The sequence below is a fragment of the Pectinophora gossypiella genome, chromosome Z (genome assembly GCF_024362695.1).
Source record: "Pectinophora gossypiella chromosome Z, ilPecGoss1.1, whole genome shotgun sequence".
In the NCBI taxonomy this organism is placed as follows: domain Eukaryota; kingdom Metazoa; phylum Arthropoda; class Insecta; order Lepidoptera; family Gelechiidae; genus Pectinophora; species Pectinophora gossypiella.
Genome location: NC_065433.1, coordinates 13434266 through 13460719, shown reverse-complemented (window position 1 = coordinate 13460719; position 26454 = coordinate 13434266). Strand labels below are relative to the sequence as shown.

General features: G+C 36.2%; 1 protein-coding gene across 2 annotated transcripts in view; it reads left to right on the top strand.

Moving 5' to 3' along the window:
* Positions 1–26454, top strand: part of LOC126380678 (glutamate receptor 1-like) — a 137745-nt gene that overhangs the window by 58761 nt on the left and 52530 nt on the right. For both annotated transcript variants that reach the window (XM_050030239.1, XM_050030238.1), the window contains exon 2: positions 25217–25366. In XM_050030239.1, coding sequence (XP_049886196.1) covers positions 25217–25366 — 150 coding nt within the window. The remainder of the gene's footprint in view (positions 1–25216; positions 25367–26454) is intronic.

Here is a 26454-nt window from a genome sequence, read left to right as displayed (position 1 = left end):
GGCTGAATATCAGCATAATGCTTCCTTTTAACGCGGCTGTAGGAGTTCCAAGAATCCTGCCATAGGTTGAACATGCGGGTCGAGGCTGAGGAGCATAAGTCCTGGGAATATACCTCTGAGTGTAACTCAGAACCGTTGTGGATGGCCGCTTTAGCAGCCCAGTCTGCAGCTTCGTTACCAGTGATACCGGAGTGACTAGGTATCCAACCTAAAACAACCTCGATGCCCTTCTGTTTGCATTTATATAGCAGATCTTTTATTTTAAAGGTTAAGATGAATTTTGAGTTGGATCTGAAAAGGTTTGATGAGACAGCTTGAATACAACTTAGGGAGTCAGAAAAAATTAGTGATTTGTTTAAATTATGAGAATAGACAAATGAAATAGCCTCAAATAAGGCTATAGCCTCGCCGGTGAAAGTAGAGGATAAGTGGGGACATTTAAAATTAAGGATATACCCACCATGCGGTATCCAGATCGCGGCTCCAACGTTATCCAGATCTGATACTTTGGAAGCATCTGTATAAATGGTAAACCAACCCTGCCAATCCTGAGAAAGTTTATCAATGAATTTTTTGTTAGCGCCTGGATCATTCTTATGGATATCAAAATGACAGAGGGAAGGCTGGAAAATAAGAGCGTCATAAGGAACAGAAAATAGGGGATTGAGGTTTAATTGAGAAACAGGGTGAGGGAGGGCCAAATAGTGGGAGAAAGAATTTAATAGAAAATATCTAGAACTGCCTTGGACTAAGTCACGTAAAATTTCTAATTTTGAAATAAGGGGGTGATGAGAAAACTGAAGGGACTTAAAGAAGAATCGATCTGACAGTAGTTGTCTTCGGAGATGAAGTGGAGGCTCGGAACATTCAACCTGAAGGGCATTGATAGCTGTAGATTTCATAGCCCCAGCAATTATTCGAAGGCATCGTGACTGGATCTTGTCCCACATTTGGATATTGGATTTATTGCATGGTTCTAGAATAAATGATCCATAGTCGAAATGACTACGAACAATGGCAATGTAGAGGAGCTTCAAGGTGTAAGAATGAGCTCCCCATCTTACTCCGGCGACTGCTCTTAAGGCGTTAATTCCACGTTCACATTTTTTGGCGGCGTAAGTACAATGATGAATCCCTGTCATTTTTGAGTCTAAGTATGTGCCTAAAAATTTGACATGGTCTATGACCGGTATTGATTCACCATTATAAGACTAAGTCCAAATGTGGTATGTTCCTTTTGCAGGTGAAAATGCAAGCCGAGCTCTTGGATACCGACAAAAAGAGGCCGTGTTCATCCAACCACGAATGAAGATAGTAGAGGGCCGAATTTAATTCTACATGAATGTCATCGATGGAGTCAGGTGTAACGTAAAGTGCCAGGTCGTCGGCGTACTGTAAGACATTGCGGAATGAATCCAGTGATCTCTCCAGGTCGAAAGTGTAAATATTGTAAAGAATTGGACTTAAAACAGATCCTTGGGGAAGACCGCGCCACACTAGACGAGAGGGATAATCCACTCCATTGATTCTAGGTGTGATATTCCTTGCCATCAGCATATTACAAATGAAACGAGAAAGCCTCACAGGAGCACTCAGCTGATGCAATTTTTGCCTGAGCTTCGGAAGTAGGACGTTATCATATGCGGATGCTATGTCAAGGAAAACCCCAACCAAAAACTGCTTTTTCAAAAAGGCTATACGTATGTCAGTAGACAAGATGCTCAAACTGTCAAGAGTACTGTAACTTTTACGGAACCCAAACTGTGACTTGCCCAGTAATTGTCTACTTTCCAGGATCCATTCCAGGCGGTTCTTGATCAAAATTTCGGTAACTTTAGCTAAGGATGAGGACAAAGCAATCGGTCTATAAGAACAAGGATCGGAAGGGTCCTTGCCAGGTTTTAAAATGGGAATAATTATTTGGGTTTTCCAGTCATCTGGAATAGACCCTAAAGAAACAAATAAGTTTATTAATTTTAAAAAATATTCTTTAACAGGGATACCAGACCTGACCAAGAAAGAATAAGGGATGCCATCTATTCCAGGTGACGAGTCAGAGAGGCCGTTTAAGGCACACTGTAACTCGTCAAAAGAAAAAGGGGCATCGAAAGGATCAGATGAGTGGAGAGAAGAGGGAGGGGGAGGGAATAAATCCAAGAAGGGGACAGAAGGTGGGGCAATTTTGTCAATAAAAGCTTCAGCCCGAGAGGAGTCAGGGGGGGTCATTGGAGGAATAGTCAGTAGAGTTTAGTGAGCCTCTGAAACGACGTATTTGTTTCCAGACTATTGACATGCTGGTTCTGGGGGAAAGAGATTCACAAAAACTTCTCCATCCAGCAGTTTTTTTTCGGAGAGGAGACGTTTGCATTGAGCAGCTATGCGCTGATAACTTAGAAAATTCTCTACTGTCATTTCCTCATTATAGGCGCGTTCAGCATTTGTTCTTTCTCTCACCATCGTGGAGCATTCCGAATCCCACCATGGAGTGGAGGGTTTGTGGGAGCGCCCAGATTTCTTAGGGATGTGCAAGTCAGCAGCCGACAATAGACAAGATACAAAGCTCGAGTAAGTAAACAGAATATTGTCTACTGAAGGAGGGAGAAGGGATTGAACTGAAGCATTTAGAGCGGAGTAATATGCGAACCAATCAGCTTGATTTAGTCTATATTTAAGTAAAGGATTTGGAGTGGTTGCAGGAGTAGGTCTATGGGAAATTGAAACTAGAATAGCAAAATGGTCACTGGAATAGGTGGAAGGAAGTACTCTCCATGAGCAGAGAGTAGATAATGATGAGGAGCAAATTGAGAGGTCAGGAGCACTTCTTGGATTTTGGTGGGGATATGATCTTCTGGTTGGGGAGCCATCATTAAGAACACATAGAACTAGGTCATCTAATAAGTCTGAGAGTGCAATAGAGTACAGATTCGTGAGGTTGGAGCCCCATTGAATGTGCCTTACGTTGAAATCCCCTAGAATGATAATAGGACTAGGAAGAGAAGAAATTATATTCTGAAGGTCAAATATGTGAGGTATTTGGCCTAGGGAGATAAATAGATAAAATAGTGAAATTAAAGATGCTACAAGCAATGGCATTTATGCCATCACCATGAGGAGGAATAGGAAGTTGGGTAAAGGGAACAGAACGTTTAATCAACAAGCAACAGCCAGCCCGGCTATCACCATCATCCCGGAGACAAGAGTAGCCCGGGACCCGGAACCGGGAACCAGGAGCTAACCAAGTCTCAGAGATGGCAAAGGCAACAGGACTGAACTTGTTAATTAAATGCACGATTACATATAATTTTGGCCTAATACTCTGGCTATTCCATTGAATTAGGCTGATGGTGTCCATTATGGTAGGATAAAAACAATTGATCAAGTTTCTGGGCAACGTTGTTCGGTAAGGAATCATCATATTTTGAGATAATATTGAGGAGGAGGTTAATTAGGATCTCCAGGAAGTTATCACTCCGGGAGAGACCGAGGGATTCCCCAAGAGATTTGGCGGGAGAAGGAGCTTCTGGGTTTGATGACAGAGCACAACCATTAGGGAGGGATGAGCGGGGAGAGTTAACAATACTCTCATGGGCTTCACGGTCATATCCTTTACTCAGGGGAGTACGAGGTCTAGGAACTTTTGTCACAGTCTTCCTGTATGAAGTTGTGGCAGGAGAAGTTATCATTTGGGATCTGGGAGTTTGGGGAGTTTGGGGGGCAGCTTGAGCAGTAACCTCACCATAACTACGTTTCGCAGTTGGGAAGCGAGAGGATGCCTCTTGGAAAGAAATATTTTCTAAAGACATTAAATCCTTAATATTTCTTTGTCTAGAATGTTCCGGGCATTTCTTGTCAATCGCAAAGTGGGACCCTTGGCAGAGCACACATGATGCTGATGACTCTACGACCTCACACTCATGGCCAGTGTGGGATTGAGTACACTTATAGCACCTAGGATTAGATCGGCACTGGGATTTGATATGACCAAATCTGCAGCATTTCATACACTGAATGGTGGGCAGCTGGTATCTTTCGGCCGGTAAGGAAGTCTTGTACGAAAAGACTCTTTCTGGGAGCTTTTGGCCTTGGATAGTCAGGACAACACTATTAGTGGGAATCCATTGGATACCCCCATCACTTGTGTGATGTTTCCTGTTAAGACGGCGGGCTTTAAGAACAATCCCATATCCATGTGGAAACTCAATAGATTCTGCTAGCTCCTCCATTGTGATATCTGTAGGGACACCCCTAATTAGACCCATTCTAGAAAAGTTGTAGGTCGGTATGTCAGCAGTCATCTTGGAAGAAGCAGCTACTCAGCTGCTGAGAAAGGCATTAGCCGAGATAGCATCAACAAATTCAACAGAGACCCTGTTTCTTCCGATTTTGCGAACTCCACCCTGAGCTATACCAATAACTCCATTTTTCAGAAGAAGTTGTCCAATCTTCATGGGTCGAATTACAACAGCCGAATCCGGTTCAGAGACCTCCATACATAGGTGAACAATAAATGGGCCAGTGTCGGTACTCAAAAACTCCTTAGGCGATTCACCTGTCAAAGAGGGATGAATGTAGCTTTGTTGAGGAGGAGTATTAGCAGTACTAGTTTCGATAGAGCTCCTAATAGTTTTTTTGGGATGGACTGCGTCCTGATCATGTCGAGGTCGTTTTTGACTTGCGGTTTGAGTATCCTGAGTATCCATGGGGGACGAAGAGACACCTGCTTCGGGATCATCAGGCGGAGGGCCCTTATGACCCTCCATAATAGCACTTACCTTTTTGAGGTTAGGATAATATATTGTTTATGTACAGAACACAAAATAAACGTAAAACACTGAGACAACTTTTTCACTATATCCACCACCAAAATCTCTATAGAGTCAGAACAAACATAAATAAAAATAAAGACATTAACGCCGGAATTTTGACGAAAAATAACCACAATCCCTTTTACACGTGTAGTTCACAACACCCGTAAAAACAGAATCCTTTAAAATATAAGAGCGAATTATTAAAAGTAATCCCGACATTTGGCTGCCTATCTGGGAGAAATACGTACATGGTTGATAAATTTCTGAATGAAATAACTAATAGATATAAATGGATACAATACAAACGATGGACAAAAAATGAGCACCAAATACCAAAAATATGTTTGCAGATTAGTATTTTAACTACTTACTGATGCTGATGGTTTGCCTTCTTTAAGGTCTCTTGACCAGTATTGACAGTACAGTACTTATTGACAAGTTTATGCTTCAAATATACCTAGGTAGATTCTGAAACAAGCTAACATAATTACAGCGATAATTATATTGTCAGCTATTACCTGTAACACGTGCTTAATTTACGCATACATAATGCGAGGGCGGTCCTTACTTTGTATTAAATAGATTGAACATATTGACTGGTTTGAATTATCAGAGACTAATGCAGGATTACGCTGAAACCGGCTGTCGCAGAAGTTTTCAGCTGTAAACCGGGTGTATGACGTAGAGTAGAGTTTATGGGCACACAGTCTAATGGAATGTGACCACAACCCGCTACGGACGTCGTTCGCCACACTCGCGTCACCCATACTTTGCACGTACCTAGAGTTTAGAAACGGCCTGTTCAAATAGGTTACTTATTCAGCTGAAATCAGTCGCATGTAAATAAGTTATTTATTTTAATAAACATTTTATTTTGTAAGGAACGGCATTTTTAAAATAGTATACTTAAAATAATCAAAAGAAGATAATAATGTATTATTATTATATATACAGAATAAATTTGATCACATTTTCTGTCGCCATTATGCAGCACAACGATTGTCTGCCACCAAAGAGTAATAGAATGGCCAAGTAACATACGTTAGGTACCTTAAGTTAGACTTCTTAAACTATCAACATTATGTACTTAAAAGATCATTGTTTAGATTTTGTACTTGGCCATTTAATTAACTTTTTCTTTTCTATAGGCATTTCTACATTAATACATTCTATAAGCCATTATGGTGGTGTCGTACGTAATAGATAGTAGTTAGATCTCGCGTAGTACTAGTATTTTAGCGTAAATATGAAACAAGTCGCTTATTGCTTATTGAAATGTATAAAAGTATTCTTTGTTTATACAGCAATAATTTTGATAACATGTTCTACGAGATTCGAAACATAATGCTTTGTTTTGATCGTATCACAGAAACACTAATCTTCTTCTTTCATGTGGGTAGTAAGGTCGGTCATCGACCTCACCTATCACAGTATCAAGGTTGTTATTAAACCACCAAAGACCGTTGACTTGGCTCATGTAAAAACTACGCACTTATTTAAGTTTTAGCGGGAACCAATGTGTATCGCAAACATGGAGATATGTTATTCAATAAGTACATTAGCATTTATAGATAAACCACAGCTGCCGATTGCACGAAGTGACATTGGTATGTCTCGTATGGCGATACCACTAACATTTTTAGTTGATAAAACTCTATTCACGTTTCTACTAGTGCTTGCTTTTTATTCAGATTGAAAAAATAAAATATCCGACTTAAAACCTTCATTGATGGCAGTTGCAAGTGGGGCAACCGTCTATATTAACAAAACCCATTTCATGGTTGGAACACAAAAGGCTTTGAAACATAACTTTTTTACTACCCGCTTCGACGTGTCATACTCGACTATGGACTGTGACAAACCCTAGCCTTCCATTGACGTTTATAACCTTCTTATTCTTATTCATGTAATTCTTATTATTATGTAATTCTTATTCATGTTTCTATTTTGCTGGCCTTCGAAGTAAATTATCTGACCTATAGTCTGACTGGAATCACGGGAACAATCTACAATAGGTAGGTATATTAGTATTCTGTGTACACAGGTAACCAGTGCAGGCGATTATTGCGCCAGGTGTCAGCTGGCTGCCGATATACTCGCAAACATTACTGCACAGGCAATATGTTTCCGGCCGGTTTGAGGACGGTACGTGTTCACTCCTGCAGTATTGATAGTGGCACACACCTGTCTATGTATGGACTTCATCTTTAAAGGCGCAACGTGCATCGAAAACTACATGAAAATAAGTTAATTTGTTGTATATTTAACTTATTTAAGTATTCCTTATATTTCATTACAAAATATTTTCTTATGTAAATATAGTATATTTATAAACTTATTTGATTTATCAACCCTGTAAGTTAAGCAGGAATACAATCTGAGATAAGTTACACGCTGCAAACTTAACATTTTTCTTATCCTGAAACTTTATTTTCACACACTCTCCCTTGTTATTCTTCGAGTTGGTACCTACTGACAAAGTATATTAAATGAACTGTGGCATATAAATGCCGTTCAGAACACAATTTTAATGTATAATATGTCGGTTTCTGTTGGGGATGCCGGGATATTTCTTCTTTATGTTTCTCATTAAAACTCGATATTACTTATTGTTCTTTTATTATAATACTTCTTCATCAAAAATCTTACAACCACGTTCTATAATATTTTCCAGAGAGAGAGCTAAACCAAAGACAATCACTTTTTTTATATTATAGAAGTAAAGCGCCATAAAGTATAACCTATATAATTTAAAGGTTTTGGATGAGTGGACATTGGTCTCAACAATCTCTCCCTCAATGTTCACTCATTACAAAAACATAAACATTAAAAAAAACATAAGAAACATATCCCCTATCATAATAACCAAAAAATAAAACTTCTAAATGATACTAACATAAACAACATATTCTTTAAATAAACACCCTACTCTTTCAAAAAACAACCAACACCAAAAAAAAACTAACTCAATTTACTTTTAAACATTATATATAAAAAAAACTAACCAAAATAATTCTTATACTAATCCACAGTCACTAACTTATTTATTTCTCTAATTTATAAAAAAAACATACTTTTTCTAAACAAAATTGTTCTTATACTAACTCATTTCTCTATTTAACTTATTTATTTAATCCTATATTTTTTATATATTTATTTACTTTTATCTATTCTAACTTAATAACTTTCTTTTACTAACAGTAAATTCTTCAACGTTTTAAACTTACAACATAATTACATACAACATATTTTACTTTAAGTTTAGCATGTTAATTAACTTACAAAATCTTTCACCAACAAGAGGCTTGGTGAAAACATCAGCAAGTTGATCTACAGTTGAAATATATTTAACAGTGATCAATCCTTCCTCTACCTTTTGTTTAACGAAATTGAACTTTACATCAACATGTTTCAATCTCTTTTGGTCTGGATTTTTAACAGTTTTCATGGTGCTTTGATTATCTTCATAAATTACAACATTTTTAATATTAATATTTAAATCTGACAACAACTTATGTAACCAACATGCTTCTACGGATGCCTCACACAATGATACTAACTCTGCTTCTGTAGTACTAAGTGCTACTGTACTTTGTTTTCTAGATCTCCACGAAATTGTATTTCCAAACAATTTAAATATATATCCACTAGTAGATTTTCTATCACTATCTCGAGCAAAATCGGCATCAGCAAAACCTATCAGAATGTCACAGTCATTTAAGTTATTTTTATAATATATCAAGCTGTAATTTACTGTTTGTTTAACATATCTAAGTACTCTTTTTAAAGCTTTCCACAACTTTAGAGTTGGTTTTGACTGAAATCTACTTAAATATGATACTGATGTGGCAAAGTCTGGTCTGGTGCTTACCATGGCGTACATTAAAGAACCTATCAAAGATCTACATTGGTATTCAAGAGACATATCAATTTCTGAATCATCAAACTCAAGTTTAAAGTTTAAGTCCATCGGTGAGTTACAACCTTTGCAGTCAATCATGTTATATTTTAATAAAACATTTTGTAAATATTTGGTTTGATTTATTGAAATGCACTCTGAATTATTTTGAATGCTAATTCCAAGGTAAGTTAAATTATCAGAACCTAAATCCTTCATTCTAAATTGTGTTTTCAAAAATAACTTTATCTTTTCTATCTCTTTTTCATTTGGCCCAATTATGAGTAAATCATCTACATATAAAAGTATATAGATTTCACCTTTGTTATAGAGGCAGTAATCATTTTGTGAACGGATAAATCCATAATTTGTAATTACTTCAGTGAATTTTTCATACCAGTATTTTGGTGATTTCTTAAGTCCGTATAATGACTTTTGAAGTTTCAACACATGACTTTCTGGAATATCTAGTCCCTGTGGAGGTTTCAAATATACATCTTCATCTATCCTCCCATATAAAAATGCTCCTTTTACATCCATCTGATGGATTTTGTATTCTTTTTGTGCGGCAATAGATAATAAAACTCTCAATGTTTGAAGCTTCAGTACTGGTGAGTATATATCTTCTAAATTCTCCTTCTGTTGAAAACCTCTTACTACTAATCTTGCTTTGCATATTTCCTCATTTCCTACATCTTTTCTTGTACATATCCATTTACTATCCAGTAACCTTTCCTTCTCTGGTTTATGTACAATTTTCCATGTGTCACTATCCTTTAATACTTTTAATTCTTCAGCTACTGCCTTTTCCCATTCTACTTTATCTTCTCTTTTATTTATAGCATCAAAATTTAAAGGTACGTCTTGTTGACTTGTCAATAGAGCATACAACGCTTCATCTTCTGAACTTAAATCCAATTCATACTCCTCTTGCCACTTTGGCTTCACTATCTTCCTTTTATCTCTCCCTCTTTCTTGTAATTTAATCTCTTTCTTCTCCTTGTTGTCACGTCCTGGTTTTCCATAAATTTTCTTCTCTTTATTTTCCTGTCTTGGCTTTATACTAATTATATTTTCTTCTACTTCACATATTTTTTCTTCACATACTTCTTCTCGACATTCCTGATATTCTTCATTTTCATCTTCTTTGTCTCCTTCTGTATCATCTAGTTTTTCTTTATCCATATTACACGGTATATAACAATATTCATCTTCTTTCTTTTGTTTTTCATTGAATACTACATTTCTCCCAACTATAACCTTATTTGTCTCCTCATCATATAATTTATATCCAGAAGTACTATATCCTATAAATATCATCCTTTTTCCATTATTATCCAGTTTCTGTCTCAACTCTTTAGGAACATAATTATATGCTACACATCCAAATACTCTCATATTCGATACATTTGGTACTCTTCCTTCCCATAATTCTGAAGGGGTCTTGTCCTTTCCCAATGTTGGGCTTCTATTCGTAACATATGCTGAGAATAACACAGCATGCCCCCAAAAGTCCTTTCCAAGTTTAGAATCAATGAGAATTGTCCTCACCTTTTCTACTAAAGTCCTGTTCATTCGTTCCGCTACTCCGTTCATCTGTGGGTTATACGGCACTGTGTGTTGCATCTGTATACCTTTGTCATAGCAAAAATCTTGAAATTCCCTTGATACATATTCCCTACCATTATCTGATCTCAACTTCAAAAGGTTAGTTTGAAAATGATTAGTTGCATAATTATAATAAATTTTGAATTTTTCAAAAACTTCACTTTTGTTTGAAATTAAATATACAATTACAAAATGTGTGTAATCATCAATGAATGTTACAAAATATTTATATCCTTCTTTAGTAGCTGGATTTATGGGACCACACACATCGGTATGTACTAACTCAAGAGGCCTAGTTGCCCTACGTCCTGATTTATTGAAAGGTAATTTTGTCATTTTTCCTACCAAACATGGTTCACATAAAGTATGATCTATTGTGTTATTTTTTAAGTTATCTAATCCATGGACCATTTGTCTCTGTGCAAGTAAATTTAAGTTTTTTAATCCTAAATGACCAAACCTTCTATGCCACAACTGTAACATATCACTTTCATGTTTTGATATAAAGTTACTCTCAATTTCAAATTGTGGAAACACTTTAATAGTGTACAATGAACCCTCAATATTGCCTATCAAAGATAGATAATTGTGTTTATATATTCTCACTTTGCCGTTAGAAAATTCAACTTTGAAACCACTGTTTTCTATTTTAGATACAGACAATAAATTTTTTCTCAATTCCGGTACATAATAAACATTTTTTATAGTAAAGTCAGAACATCTTTGTCCTACATAAGCTTTCACATATATATTTCCAATTCCTACTGCTGTTAAAGTTACACCATTTTTAGCTGCAGCTATAATTTTTGGTTTACTTAATTCCACATATTCGTAAAAATAATCTTTAGTATTAATTAAATGATCAGAGCAGCCAGAGTCAATACACCAAGTTAACGTTTCACTTTCATTATTCAATTTTACTCGCTCACCTGAAAATTCCTTGTCCGTTCCTGAACAATATGCACCTTCCTCTGCTGACATGTCTGCAGCAAACGTCTGATTTTGCCATCCCCGTTGTCCGTTACCTGTTCTTCCATTCCCACGAAATCCTCTGTTTGGTCCTTGATATCCTTTCTGTCCTCGTCTAGGTGTATATGATTGTCCTCGTCCGGGTGTATATGTCTGTCCTCTTCCAGGAGTATATGTCTGTCCACTTCCAGGAGTATATGTCTGTCCTCTTCCAGATGTATATGTCTGTCCACTTCCAGGAGTATATGTCTGTCCTCTTCCAGGAGTATACTGCCCTCCTGACCAAGTTCTTGAACGGCATTCATATTTTCTATGTCCTTCCTTTCCGCATTGAAAACATGTAAAAGCAGTTTTATAATGTCCCTTTTCTATTTTTTCTATTTTGTTTCTTTTTTCTTCTTCACCAAGTAGACGATCTTTCACTATGTCGACTGTAAGGTTGGGCATTGATTCCAGTGTTGTTACAATAATGTCATATGACGATGGCATTGACAACAATATAATATTTATTTTTTCTTCTTCGCTCAATGGACTTCCGGCATCCCTTAGTTGATTAAATAATTTAGATAATGTCAAAAAATGATCACATAGTGGTGTACCTTCTATGTATTTTATGTCCGTTAATTGTCGTCTCAAAAATAGTTTGCTTCTTGTTCCTTTTTTCATGAAATTACTTTCCAATTTTTGAATCATATTATAGGCTGTGTCTTCATCTTGAATGTAATCTAAATATGTGTCGGCCACTGCGCCAATTATTATGCTTTGAGCACGTGCTTCAGCTTTTGTGTTTTCTTTTTTACTCGCAAACTCGATATTTTTTATAGCATCCAAACATTCATTCTCTCTCAATATTGCGCTAATTCTGAATTTCCATACTGCATAGTCTTCGCCGGCAAATTGTTTAATATTACAATGAAATTTCTGGAATTCCGATGACGCCATTTTTCCTTATTAGAATCTTGTTGATTTTCTTACCAATTTCTCGGAACTACGCTCTGCTACCACTGTTGGGGATGCCGGGATATTTCTTCTCTACGTTTCTCATTAAAACTCGATATTACTTATTGTTCTTTTATTATAATACTTCTTCATCAAAAATCTTACAACCACGTTCTATAATATTTTCCAGAGAGAGAGCTAAACCAAAGACAATCACTTTTTTATATTATAGAAGTAAAGCGCCATAAAGTATAACCTATATAATTTAAAGGTTTTGGATGAGTGGACATTGGTCTCAACAGTTTCAAAAAGTATATTCACTGAAGATTAATTATAATAAGTAATATTATTATTAATGTTAGCTACTTCTCGTTCGACTGTACCATTTATTAAATCCACTCCGCTGCTTATCATCCCGCACGTCTTAAAAACCGATTGAGAGATTAAGTGCTGTCCGACATTGTGACTTATATTGGCGATGTACTAACCAGGACTTGAAAGCGGTTAAGGTGTAAGGTTATGCTACCAGTATGAAACTACGTTAGTTAATTACATTAGTTACGCTATCGGTATGAAAAATTACAGATTTATTATTGCACCAAATCGTAACTGTAATTTCATACCGGTAGAGTAACATTAAGTACACCTTAATTGTTACCTTAACCGCTTTCATGCCCTGCTAGTAACTGGTATTTCTTGATAAGTACTATTTGTTGCATGAGAAATGTTTATAAAAACCTTAACAAAAATGGCGTAATATTCTTTCATTCAACATTATTATCATAAATAAATAAACTTGTTGAAGATTTTTAAAGCTAATACTCGTGTTGCTACAAAGGGTTACGGCTGTGGAGAAATAACGACTGGAATTAACATTTCAACGTAATGAGCAGGTTCATCTATACTTATAATAAATCTGTAGAGAGGTCAATTCTGTACATTAAATATATTTTCAAAATAACTATCAGGGGGTGATTAGTGATCGATACTGATGCCAAAAATACAATCAGTAAAATTTTTGTCTGTCTGTCTGTCTGTCTGTCTGTCTGTCTGTATGTTCCTTATAGAAACAAAAACTACTGGACGGACTTTAATGAAACTTGGTACAATTATTCTTCATACTCCTGGGCAGGTTATAGTATACTTTTCATCACGCTACAATTAATAGGAGCAGAGTAGTGAAGGGAAATTTTGGAAAAACGGGAGAAGTCACTCCATTTTTTAAGCTTCCGTCGTGTGAGCAGCCTTAATGGTTAAAGTTACATAGAAATCATGTATGACGGAAATATCTAAATATATAAAAGGAGAAACTGACTGACTGAATGACTGACATATCAACGCACAGCCTAAACGGCTAAACGTAGGCACTTGAAATTAGGAAGGGACGTAGCTTAGGTACCGTAGAGGTGCACTAAGAAAGGAATTCTCGAAATTCCCACGGGAACAGGAATTAGCGGGAAAACCCTTTTGTATAAAAATTCTAAACCGCTTAAGTTAGACGCTTGAAATTTGGCATGCAGGTACCATAGTTAACTTAAAGCTTAGTTGCAACTGGATATTGCAAAATTCCCACGGGAACGGGAGTTAGCGGGAAAAAACATTTGTATGATAAAATCTAAACCGCGTAAGATAGATGTTTTCAATCTAGCATGCATGCTACGAATAAAAGCATGCATGCACACCTTAGTAAATATAAATTTTAGTTATGGCTGTATTTTGAAAAATGGGAATTGGCGGGTAAAAAAAATTGTATGAAAAAATCTAAACTGCATAAGTTAGATGCTTGAAATTTGACATGCATATATTATATACCTTAGTGAATGCAAAGTTAAAAATTTCCCTGGGAACGGGAAGCGAGTTAGAGGCTTGAAATTTATAGCTCGCGGTAGTGGCAACCAAGAAACGTCGCGGCCGCGGCGGCGTTTGTAGGGCGGCGACAGCGGTGGCGAGGCGCGGAGGGGGGGCAGATACCCGAGTGAGCAACCGGAACGCGGCAGACGCGTGAGGGCAGAAGTCGTTGATGGTCGTGTCAAATATTGAATTTTGCGGGCGAACTTTTCACTATTCTTGGATGGTTCAAATCTTTCGTAGGTAGTTTTCTGTTGAATTTTCCAGGCGGACGTTTCACGGCGTATTTCTGTTGTAATTTTTAAATTTTCGAAACTGATCGTATTTTCCTAAAATATCAAACCAAATCATAAACTAATAATCTAGAAATTAATAACAATTCATTATTTAACTGAGCTACTTATACTGTAACCTCATTTAAAAATAATAAAATTAAGCATTTTTTGACCTTTGTCCCACACACACAAAGATCTTTCTTTTATAACACGCCACGCGGACGGAGTCGCGGGCAAAAGCTAGTATTACATATATATTTTAATGTTTCATAAAAAGTGTATTAAAACATAAGTACCTATACCTATGTCACACCACTTGATTTTGATAACGAATATCAATATCCAATAATTTAACATAAACCTATTACAATAACATAGTTTATTATGTTTCACGGAGTAAACTGTCCAACCACCATCGTGACCACTTCAAAATGACGTGAATGGTGGAGGTAACGATCTACCGCAGGGGTTCTCAAAGTTTTGTAATTTACGGTACCCTTCATTATGAGGCCGTGTTAGTATTTATAACAGGTCCTAATAAATACCTCTTAGCTTCCAGGTTTACGGAGAAAAGAAATCAGGAGCGCCTCATGGCGCCTCTTTTTACCTTATAGCGCTAGGCTCAAGGCACGGCGGCGCAGTTTCGGAATCTTAGATCTGTCGGCATAATCGTTACGATTTATTTTATTTAAGTACGCATACAAATATTTCCTTTTTGCAACCAGTCATACATACTACTAATATTAATATTACGAGAGTAACTCATCTATTTATCGGTTACCTTTTCCTGGTTATGCCGTTAGATCAATTTGTATAAAAACCCAAAGAGAAATGGACATTATGCGATAGATACTTATCTGGGACAAAGAGAATGTATGCCACGATAACCAAAGTCCTCACGAATGAAGTCGTTGTCAACAGATCCAAAGTTTATTCTGAAAAATATTAACTAAAACGTACTTCTTCTAGGTACACAGTCAGTAATAGCTATGTAAAAATAAGAAAACATAAATATGTACATATTTAACCCTTTAGATACGAAACCTTCAAGATAAGTAGACAGAATTTGTATACTGTCTTAATTAATAGATTGCTGTCTGAATTGAACACTAAGTACCTATAGCTTATAAAAAGAAAATTCTCGATACGAGCAAGTCCATTAATAAAAGGATCAGATGTTAGATGTTAGACGATCCCCAGTCGGAATTCGTCATTGCTATTTCTTGTATAGTGGCATGATTGAGAACGACGTAGTCTCACAGTGGATATGTGTGGGATGACGTGGAATTAATCTGCGTCGTGTAAATAAATGTGGGGCGTATGTCAGCGCGGAGGCGGCGGCGGCGGCGGCGCGGGACGCGGCAAGGCGGCCCCGCTCGCGGGAACAGCTCACAACAGATTGAAGTACCTACCCACCGCGCCGCGAAACGCTTGCCAAATTATTCTTTACCCTAACACGAACAAAGCCTTCATCATCTCGCGTAATAGACGCCGGTAAATCCACGTGGAAATTGAAAATTACGGCATAAGCATATTTTTAAGTGGGTCGCTTATCATCCGATGTCGTAATAGACTGGTACGTGAACCGTTATTTGTTATTGAAATAAATATGCCTTCAATGCGATGAGTAAGGTCAAACCGGAAGGCAATATTATACAATATTAAAATCGAAAGCGATTTAATAATGTATTGTCTTATTCGCGATTAACTCAAGTGGCGACTAATTAGGTACACTCTACAAGTACTGTCAACGAACGGCGACGCTACACTTTTGCAATTAATTCGCGTAATTAAATTAATCGGCCGTTGTCAATGCAGCTAGCGTTTATTTTGCGCATTACTGGGTATTATTTACGCTATCGGGCTGTAATGTTATCACACGTGTTGCCTCCGACCGTTCTGTGCGAAAATTTTCGCAGAATTTATAAAATACAACAGCAGGGTAAACACGCTACTCTCGCAAAAAAACGAACAAGCCACAACTGAAACATTTTTCATAAAAAAATATCAGCACCTTATGAATATCTGATACGTTTATATTTGGGCGGCGACTAAATAAGAATCTAAAGCTAAAGAGGTTTCTGAATTTTTTTACCTATATTTTTAACTTAGGCACTTTCGTGTGAAAATGGTACTTTACTTAATTAAACTGTCTAAAATTGAAGCCTCTTTTTAAATCAAATTATGTTAGATTCCACAAGTTACGGAATATTTCTATACAGTATTTTATAGTATTATGTTTTTTTTTTAAGATGTTCTCTAACGTTAAAAAAGCTACTTTTGAAGTAAATGTTTGTCTTCAAAAAAGAGTAGGTATTACAGGATCACTCGCTGAGCAAACTTCGCCGACTTCCCTTGTATTTCCGCCCTTGGAGACTAAAATCGAAAATCCGGCTTTCAGAGTTTTATCTTTGTACGCCAGCAGAACGCCGTTGGAAGTCAGACATACAGGAAATTAATATTTAATGAGAGTATGAAAAACATAGTAGAAAGTTATTCGCGCTATTGTGAAAGGACATAAATAAATGTAGGAATTACTTACAATAAATAATGTCAAAAGTAATCCTCTCAGACGACGCGACGCCTTGATCCAAGGTTCGTGCCCACGTAGGCACTGTCAGTGTCATTATCTTAATTTTATGCAGTTGAGAGCCCTCACCGCTCCCAAATTGTCCGGCCAAGAAGTTAATGACATCTGCGGTAAACCTACCAATAAGTCGCGTCTTGAAAGAAAACCACGTCAAAAGGGATTACGAATTGTTTCCTAATTACTAGTAGCTCTTCGCTGCCTACCCCATTAGAGTTCACTGTACGTATGTTCAATGGTGACGTGGCTCCAAGAGCTAAAAATATCTCGCGTAACATTCTAAGCATGTCACAGATGTCCTTAAAAGGATCTCGACATAGTATCTAATATTACGGACGTATTGAAAGCCCAGTCGGTTACGGTTAATGACATTTTTTCTTTGAGACAAAAACCAAAGACAGCCAGAATTACCTACTATGACTTTCAGACGTACTTATTATAGTTATTTTGTCATTTGTAGTAAACCATATGGATGTATTGTAGGCATAAATTCAAGTACTGGGCAGCAAACAGCCACCGACGACAATAACTCGATGATATTAGGGTGTCAGTTCAATGCTAAATCGTATTGTACAAATTAATAAACAAAGCTATTAATGCTAGCAGCCCGTTGAAAATGCATCTGCAAACCGATTAATTATTAAAAGTGATTTATTTATTTTATCACGTGGACCTATGCATGCTAATGTTTATGGTTAAACTTGGAATTTTTTGTAAATGATTTTAGTCAAATCTTGCAAGTTGAATTCAAGTTGAATCACCGAGGGTTGAAAAACTGTTGTCACCAAACATTCGACATAGGTCGCGATTAGTTTAGCATCCGCAAATAAATTTGTAATCCTAATAACATATTATTTGTGATGTAATAACTTTTTTTAAGATCTTCGTAGGTAATTTTTCCTTTACTTGTGCTGGAAGTCCTTCCTTCTTGCCAAATTTAATGATTCTAGGTCTATAAAAAGTGCTCATAGGTTTTGATTCCCTTACGATATATTATATTATTATGAAAATAAGGCTTTGGATTGCGTTGATATAGAAGCTTGATTTTTTACAGCTTCAAAGTACTGCAGAGCCGCGTACTTATTAAATTTTAGCATTTTAATTTGTTGTATAATGTTAATTTTAACATTATACTTCTACGAGTTTCTGACAAAAGGGTTTAAATCAAACAGATGGACAAGAAAATGATCCTATCGGGGTTCAGTTTTTCAGTTTTTTTGGGGTTTGGAACCCTAAAAATCTCTGGTATATCCAAAGTTTAAGGGGCATTATGAACTAGATACATCCTGAAGAAGCGTATCGCTTACTTTCCTCGTGAAGCTTACATTGTGTGACCAGCAGAATCGTTGTAAGCGGCTGGCGGCGGTGGATTATCCTTGTAATTACTTAGGACACTTTAATTTTGTTACCTCTTAGCACGCCTCAAAATATAAATAGGCAAATTACAAAACCGTTTTTATAATAAATAAGAATCTTTCGTTTGAACTTGCGACGAATAAAGAATTATTATTACCTATTCAAAAGGTTCACATTAACAACTCAAATCTTGGATTCTTGTACCTATTGTTTTTCGTTTTTGGGGTAAGTATATAATGAAAAGATAAAAATATATTACATAAATGAACCTACTTACAGTTTTATTTTTATGTTGCTTTATATTGAACGAACTGTCCCAGACGTACAATAAGAGCCTAATATTACAAACCTAACCGTGAGTATCGAGACAAACGAGAAGAACTTAGAAAAGTTATATTTAGCCAAAAGAGAGATCAACTTTTTGTTTTCTATAATATAGACCAATTAAATCTTTTATCACTCATACTATTTATGATTCTTAATAAATATTAATCTCCGATAAAATTGCTTACTTATTTTGTTGATTGTCTGTAAATAAATTATGAAAAAAAAACGTTTCTTTGTTAGTCGTGTAACGCTACGGGCGATAAAAAAAGAGATTACCTTACAGCAGCGTTCGTATAATTGTCGAACCTTTTCGATGTTCATGTCGGTTCTCGTTGAAGTGAGGTGTGAGATCTGAAAATTGTATAAGGTTATAAAAAGTGACCCAAAGCATTAGAGGCATCTGTCGTTGCGAACGTGAAAAATAAGGGAAGTTTCCGCTCCCCATACCATTCGCGTTACAATAAAAAGTAAGCCGCGTATTTTCCTCGTCAGAGGCTTTTACAGTTTGAAATAAAAGTCGAAACAAGTGCGTCCACTGGCAGCCAGAGGAAAAGGTTTATTCTGCGACAAGTGAACTCGTCTACGTGTTCCAAGCAAAAACGTACTTTTAAATAATTAAAAGTTCACAACAATTTATAATAAGTTCTATTAAACGGAGCATCTAGTTCAGTACAATTAGTGATTGTATTTCAATGTAGACAAAGTTTTATAATAGCTCCGGTGCACAGTTCGAGTTAGATCTGTCAAAGTGCAAGAGCAGTGTTGTGACGTTCATTAGCCTAGTGATGTATCAGCCGAGATTCGGCAGATCTATTCTGTTCTATCTAACAGTAGGTTACGTAATTAATCAGTCTACGGAATATGCTAATTCGCAATACGCTCTTAATCAGATTTTTTGCAACAAATTGAACTTTTAGCTTTTAGGGAAGAGGATCCTCTTGTATACAACGATTTTCTTTTATTGTCACTTAAATAAGACATTTAGGTAAAATTTTCGTTATTAGATTAAATTCATTTAGTTCACATTTAGTTGTACAACACATTTAAGATACAATATAAAACGGTAACAACATAAATATGATCGTCGAAAATAATAACAAAAGAATGTCAACATAGAAATTAATAAATTAAAATAAAATGTCAAAAGTTAATAAATCAATACAATGTCATGGCTAATGTGAGTAATAATATAATTATGTATAAAATAAAATTACATTCAAGTAATTACAATAAAATACAATGTAATTTTTTTATAAAATTGACCAAGTAAATATTAATATAGCATTCCATAACCAGCACCAGCTAGGCATTTGTCCTGACAGGTTAGGCGATTTAGGTTCGCCTGAGTGCGACTCGTAAAACCGTACCCATTTAGTTCGATAGGATCAAACAAGCCTACAGAAGTAAACATTTAAAACTACCAAAGGGTTTTCATTTTTAGTCAGGATTGCAAAAAACTGATTTAATGGCGTCATATTCGTGTTTTTCATACCTATTTGAATTGGTTTGTGATTTTCTTCACTATTTTATGTGATTAAATAACTTAGGAACTTAAATGCTTACGATCTTAATACAATAAGACTCAGAAAAATGTAACCAAAGTCTTAACCCACTTTTGATAGAAAATAAATTGAGCAGGTAATTGCTGAAACCCAACTATTTATCAAAAATTAAAATCAGAATCGAAATATTCACTCTTCTATGAGACCTGCTAGTAAACGCTAAAAGCTCGGGTCTTCCCTGCGAACGGCATAGAATTCTTACCGTCTTACTACAAAACGAAGAACAGAGACAAAGTAGGTTTAAAATAATAATCCGCGCCACGAAAGAAGTCGACGGATTTTAATGAAACTAATTGACAAGTCATAATAATTCTATGCAGAATTTGCGACAGTAACGCCGCGGCCGCGGGACTTCTTTTGTTTCACATATTACATTTTAAACCTACTTCTATATTTGAGTATTCGTTTTGTAATAAGAGGGTTACGATTATACCTAAATGCAGAATATTAAAATCATCCAGATGCTATCATACAAAAACAAAATTTATTATCACTAGACGGTCTTCCCCACATTGGCCTTAAATCTAACAACATCGTTTTAAATAAATAATTGCTACGACAAACATAACAACGTAACGTACGCGTGACATTGCTACAGGTTTATTTTGATTTCATAAAACCAATAGATAATTTTTTACGTTTAAAAATATTTAGAGTAAATAAATTATTTGAACTATCAGTACACACATCAGCGGCGTGCATAACTGTTTGTATTTTTACCGACATCAAAAAAGGATGTTATCAATTCCACCCGTATGTACCTATGTAATTTTACAGGAATTCGTAAGTATACAAGAATGGAATGGAAATGGATTTTCCAGTCGGAAAATAGGGAAAATTCATAAAAAATTTAATATTTTTCCTTAATTATTTTCAGTTCCATACTTTTGTGACGGAAAATTCCATTTAATATCAACTCAGAATCATGGTCTAAATCATCCGTCAAAGTTTTAGTTACGATGTCACTACTAACAACACCCAGTATGTTAGTATAAGTGCGGGCTTCTACACGCATGTGCCAAATTCCACATGTGTATGTATGTTTGTCCACACATTCCTCTGAAACTACAAATCTTTCGATTAAGTATCGCGATCGTCCAACTTTGGGAATGGTGCAAGTTTAATCGAAATCGGCTTAGTGGTTGGGAAGCTATGGTCAAAACAACACGGTCATGGAACAATAATAAGAACTCCTTGATGTTTTTTGTACGAAGGTATCCTTTAATAGTAGGCAATATTGTCCGTCAGAGGTCATTTATAATTAAAATGTGCCTTTGTATTGCAATAATTCGTTTGCTAGTGAATTAAGTATTATTCAAATAAACCAAATCAAATATACTTCTATAGGTGTATTACCAACCTCATCAACCCTGGTGTCACGGTTGTTATTGAGCCGCCAAAGGCCCCTGACATGGCTCATGAATTGATACTTACTTACATCAGTAAGTAGTAACCGGGACCAACGGCTTAACGTGCTTTCCGAAGCAAGGATTATCTTACTTTTTGGACAACCAGGTGATCAGCCTGCAATGTCCTAACCAAACTAAGGATCACAAAGTGATTTTTGTGATTAGTCCCCACATGGATTCGAACCCGAAACCTCCGGATCGTGATCACAACGCTCAAGCACTGGACCACGGCGGCCTCTATAAATAGTAGTCCGTAAAATATACTTTTTTGCACACATACAAACATTTCTAAAACATTTAGCAACAATACAAATGGGTGGTGCTTACTGCTCTGAAGCAATTTCTTTAAAAGATCTTTTTTCAAAATAGGGATTAGTACAAACATCAAATCCGGTTCAGTAGTTTTCATTCTATGGTCAAAAAACCATAAAAAATTAAGACGTAATGGTGAAATTATTAGGAATTTTGCTCTTCCCTTAACTAATAGAAGCTGAGAGGTCCTTTAATATTATAAGTAAGTATTGTTAATAATGGTTTGAGCGTAAATTAAAGTCAATATTGTTGTGATGATGATGACGCAGGTACCTGATAGGCTACTTGACAACCTAGTCAAATGAGATACTTTTTACGAAACGTCAAAACGAAAGTTTTCTTTAGAATTTGTATGGAAATATTGCCCTGTGAGGTCATCAATAAAAGCGGTCAAACGTCGTACTCATTGTTATTTAATTCATAACTAAAATTCTAAAACTAAAATGAGATGAAAATGAGATTGATCATCTTCGACTGGCTCTTATTTTTAGATTAGCCTTTTATAATTTATATTTGACCGAGTCAAATACCCCATTACACATGTAATTTTTCCAGATGGTATTACTTACCTAAAAAATTGTTTTAAAAGAAAATCGACTTCCAAATCAGTGTAATATAATAGTACTTATATTTTTGTCATATACAATGTTAGAATTTCAATTCTGAAGTCAGCGCAAATAGATAGACGGTTGAACTGCATATTCCACCCCTGGTCATAGGTAAAATAACACGGTGGAGCATTTTTAGGGTTTGCTGGTAACGAAAGTTGTTGGTTGCGCCGGCTTCAGAATTTAGATTCTAACATTGTATTCAACAATTATTATTGTTACCTCTTTTTGTTAAATTGGTAGTCTATTTAATTTTTGTAGTATATCGAGGAGCTCGGTGGCGCAGCGGTAGACGCGCTCGGTCTGCGATTGTTGAAGCTAAGCAACTTTCGCAAAGGCCGATCATAGGATGGGTGACCACAGAAAAGTTTTCATCTCGAGCTCCTCCGTGCTTCGGAAGGCACGTTAAGCCGTTGGTCCCGGCTGCATTAGCAGTCGTTAATAACCACCAATCCGCACTGGGCCCGCGTGGTGGTTTTAGGCCCGATCTTCCTATCCATAGGGAAGGCCCGCGCCCCAGTAGTGGGGACGTTAATGGGCTGGTTATGTGTAGACTATTACTCTTCGGTGTGCTTTCTGGTCCCGCTAAACGCAAAAAAAATATAATAATTAGCTTATGAAATTCTATAGACTCTGCTTACCCCGGTGGGAAATAGGCGTGAGTTTATATAATGTATGTATGTGTGTTTTCTGGTTTGTCTTTACTAAGTATATGAATCTTAAAGATAAGTTAAAGTATCTTTAAATTAATGTTCGTTGAACCTTTGTGGTTAGTCTAAGTACCTACCAGTTTTAATAATTAGACGAGTGATTTTTATAAATGGTAGGTATACCTATATTACGGCTAAGCTATCGGGCATCTATTTTCGGGTTAGGATATGCCAGGAGAATGAAAGTACTTCTTTACTAAGGTAAATAAAGACGAGAGCGTCTGCGTTAAACCGATAGGAGCAAAGTTTTTCGCGACGATTACTTACTTTCAGTCTTATAATCTGCCTTACTATTTTTACTAATTAACTAGAAGCGAACTTTGATTTAAAGGGATCACATACAGAATTTTCAGAAAAAAGTTTTTCAGAGTGTAAACTGAGTGCTAGACAGTGCTAGGCCTACATTCCTTAAGAGTATGTGTGAATAACTGAATGGATGGTATTTGCCTTCTTTATTATGTACTTTATTAAATCATATTTATATATAATATATAGATGTATCTTGGAGTTTTACCTAGGTCTCTTCTATCGTGTGGGTTGTCAGGTGAATTACCAACCTCATCAACCCTGGTGTCAGGGTTATTATTGAGCCGCCAAAGGTCCCTGACATGGCTCATGTAACAAACTACTTACTTACATCAGTAAGTAGTAACCGTGACCAACAGCTTAACGTGCCTTTCGAAGCACGGATCATCTTACTTTTTGGACAATCAGGTTATTATTACATGATCATGTGCCAAAAGCTCCAGTCCTGGCATTCTTCTTTAGCCTTTTTCATAGTTTTATTTCCCTTTACATTAAGTCACACTCCGAGTGGAATGCGAGTTCTTAGCATTGCCTTCAATGCGCTCTACGCTTTTTTGATTCACAGCTTTTATCGCGGTGTTACCCCACTTCCACTTTTGCCAACTTAACACCTGTTTGCAACATATTAGGGATACAATCGCTTTGAGCGTTCATACTTCGAATAGTTCAGAAACCCTTGAAATTAGATGTGTATACCACTCTGCCACTTTATATCACTCGTGTGTGTGTATTTACTTCCTCGCTAGACTAGGAATAAAGACGACATATAATTAGAATGACGTGTTCAGTCAGTAGCTTTTCATCTTAATTAACCGACTTTATTGTTTATTAAGCTTACACACCTGTGTTAGTTTTCTACCAGGTTTCATACCTGGTATGTATATATTTATACGTTTAAGTAACTTTAACTGCGTAGAAAATAAAGTTCTAGCATAATGTAGCGAATATAGAACCCTACTGTAGGCGCGTCCGACTCGTTCTTGGCCATTTTTTGTTTAAACGTGTTTCATATACGGGATCCCTAAAAGCAATAACGATTTGTTACAAAGCTCGGACAATAAATCCATATTTTTCTCCAGCCAGACTAAGGCAATAAATTCCATTCCGGAATACTACCAGCGCGTATGCTCGAAAAACAATAAATTGTGAATGCCGCTCGCACACTAGTCATATTCATAAACCAATGGACAACCAAGGTTTTATTTAATCATGAGTATTCCGGCCGCCCGCCATACCCATAAGTCTTCGGATCTGCTTCTACACTAATCAAATAGTAATAAAACATTATAACGTCTATTTTTGTTTGCAAAAATATTAATTTGTACACGCTTTGGCCTGTCCGCTATTTTTTGACAATGCAGTTTTTATTTAAACAAATACCTACGCATAACAAAGCTCTCACAGAGTGCCGAAATTGATGATCGCTAGCTTTATATTATAATACATTTGTAATATTTAGTTACAAGCAACATACTACATATTTTGTTACCTTACGCTGGATATTAGGTTCCTCCGTCGTTCGGTTTGGCAAAAATATTAATTCGGCAATATAATATAAAACTGTGTTTGAATTAAATATGACCCTATATGGCATTTTTATTGCGTCAAAGTATGTATTAACTTTATTTTAGAGCAGCGTGTGAGGCTTTGAGAAAGTTTACCCTCTGTGTAACGCGAGTTTTCTTACTTTGCAGGCGTGGTCTTTGATCAGAACACGGAGGAAATTCAGAATGCCTTCAAGTTCGCAATGGTGCAGCATTCCAACCCCAACAGAACACGGCTTGACTTCCAACTGTACGTAGACATCATTAACACGGCGGATGCTTTCAAGCTCAGCAGGCTCAGTAAGTATTATTTTTTACCACTTAACATAACAAACTATACTTTATGACACCATTTTTTTTTAATTTCCGGAGCTTATAGCCCGTTATCTAACTCTGAATCTGAGAGGATAATGCAGCAGAAAAATAGAAATTGTTACAAAATTGTAAATAAAATACTATTCCTAACACACTGATCATGTTCCATATGTTGAAGGACATTACCAGAAGGGCCATCGGTAGGTATAACGCAGACAACTAACTTATTTCGCCTTTCTACCAAACGGAGCCGTTCAACTAACGGCCTGGATGATATTCTGCCATTTAATCAAACTTAATCAAGCAGATAAGCATATGACTTAGATCGACAACATTTAATTACTTGCCTAGCTCGCTCATTTAATAGTTCCACTTTTGGAAAACTGACGCTGAAACCTAATATTATCTTAGGCAATAGTCTACATTAAAAAATACTTGTAAATGATAAGCCAATCTCGCTGGGCTACCGTATCAACACTATGATTGAATAACGGTCTGTCTCATATAATATAACGCCCATTTGTCATATTTAGCGAGAAACTGAGAAAATTTTGTGTATTGAACGGATTGATTGGATTTTCTTCTATACCAAATACATACTGCTTTTGCCAACGTTGTTGTTGTGTCTGGATTTATTTTGTATTGCATTTGTCCAGCCGTACTTTTAATGTCGTCAGGAGAGAAAAGTCTATGGATGAAAATGTAATAATAATCAATTACAAACTTACAACCGCGTTACACTTTAACCTGCAGTTAGCAAATGAACTACTTGCAACTACTTTTGTATGATAGATGGATATGATAAACCATATGGTGTAAAGTGATCGATCAATCCATCGCATATATACGTAACGGTCCATCATGCAGTCGACTTTTATTATTTTTATGAAAAACTCAGAACACATTGTTTGTTTATTCTAATCTCCCGATCAAGCATATACAATCAATATAAAACTCATAGCAACCATTAATTGACGCCCTAACTTTCTGTCTCCGCGAAGCAGGGCGTTAAGGTAAGCTAAACTTATGAGTTTGAAACTGTTATCATATTGAATCCTAACTACTACAGAAAT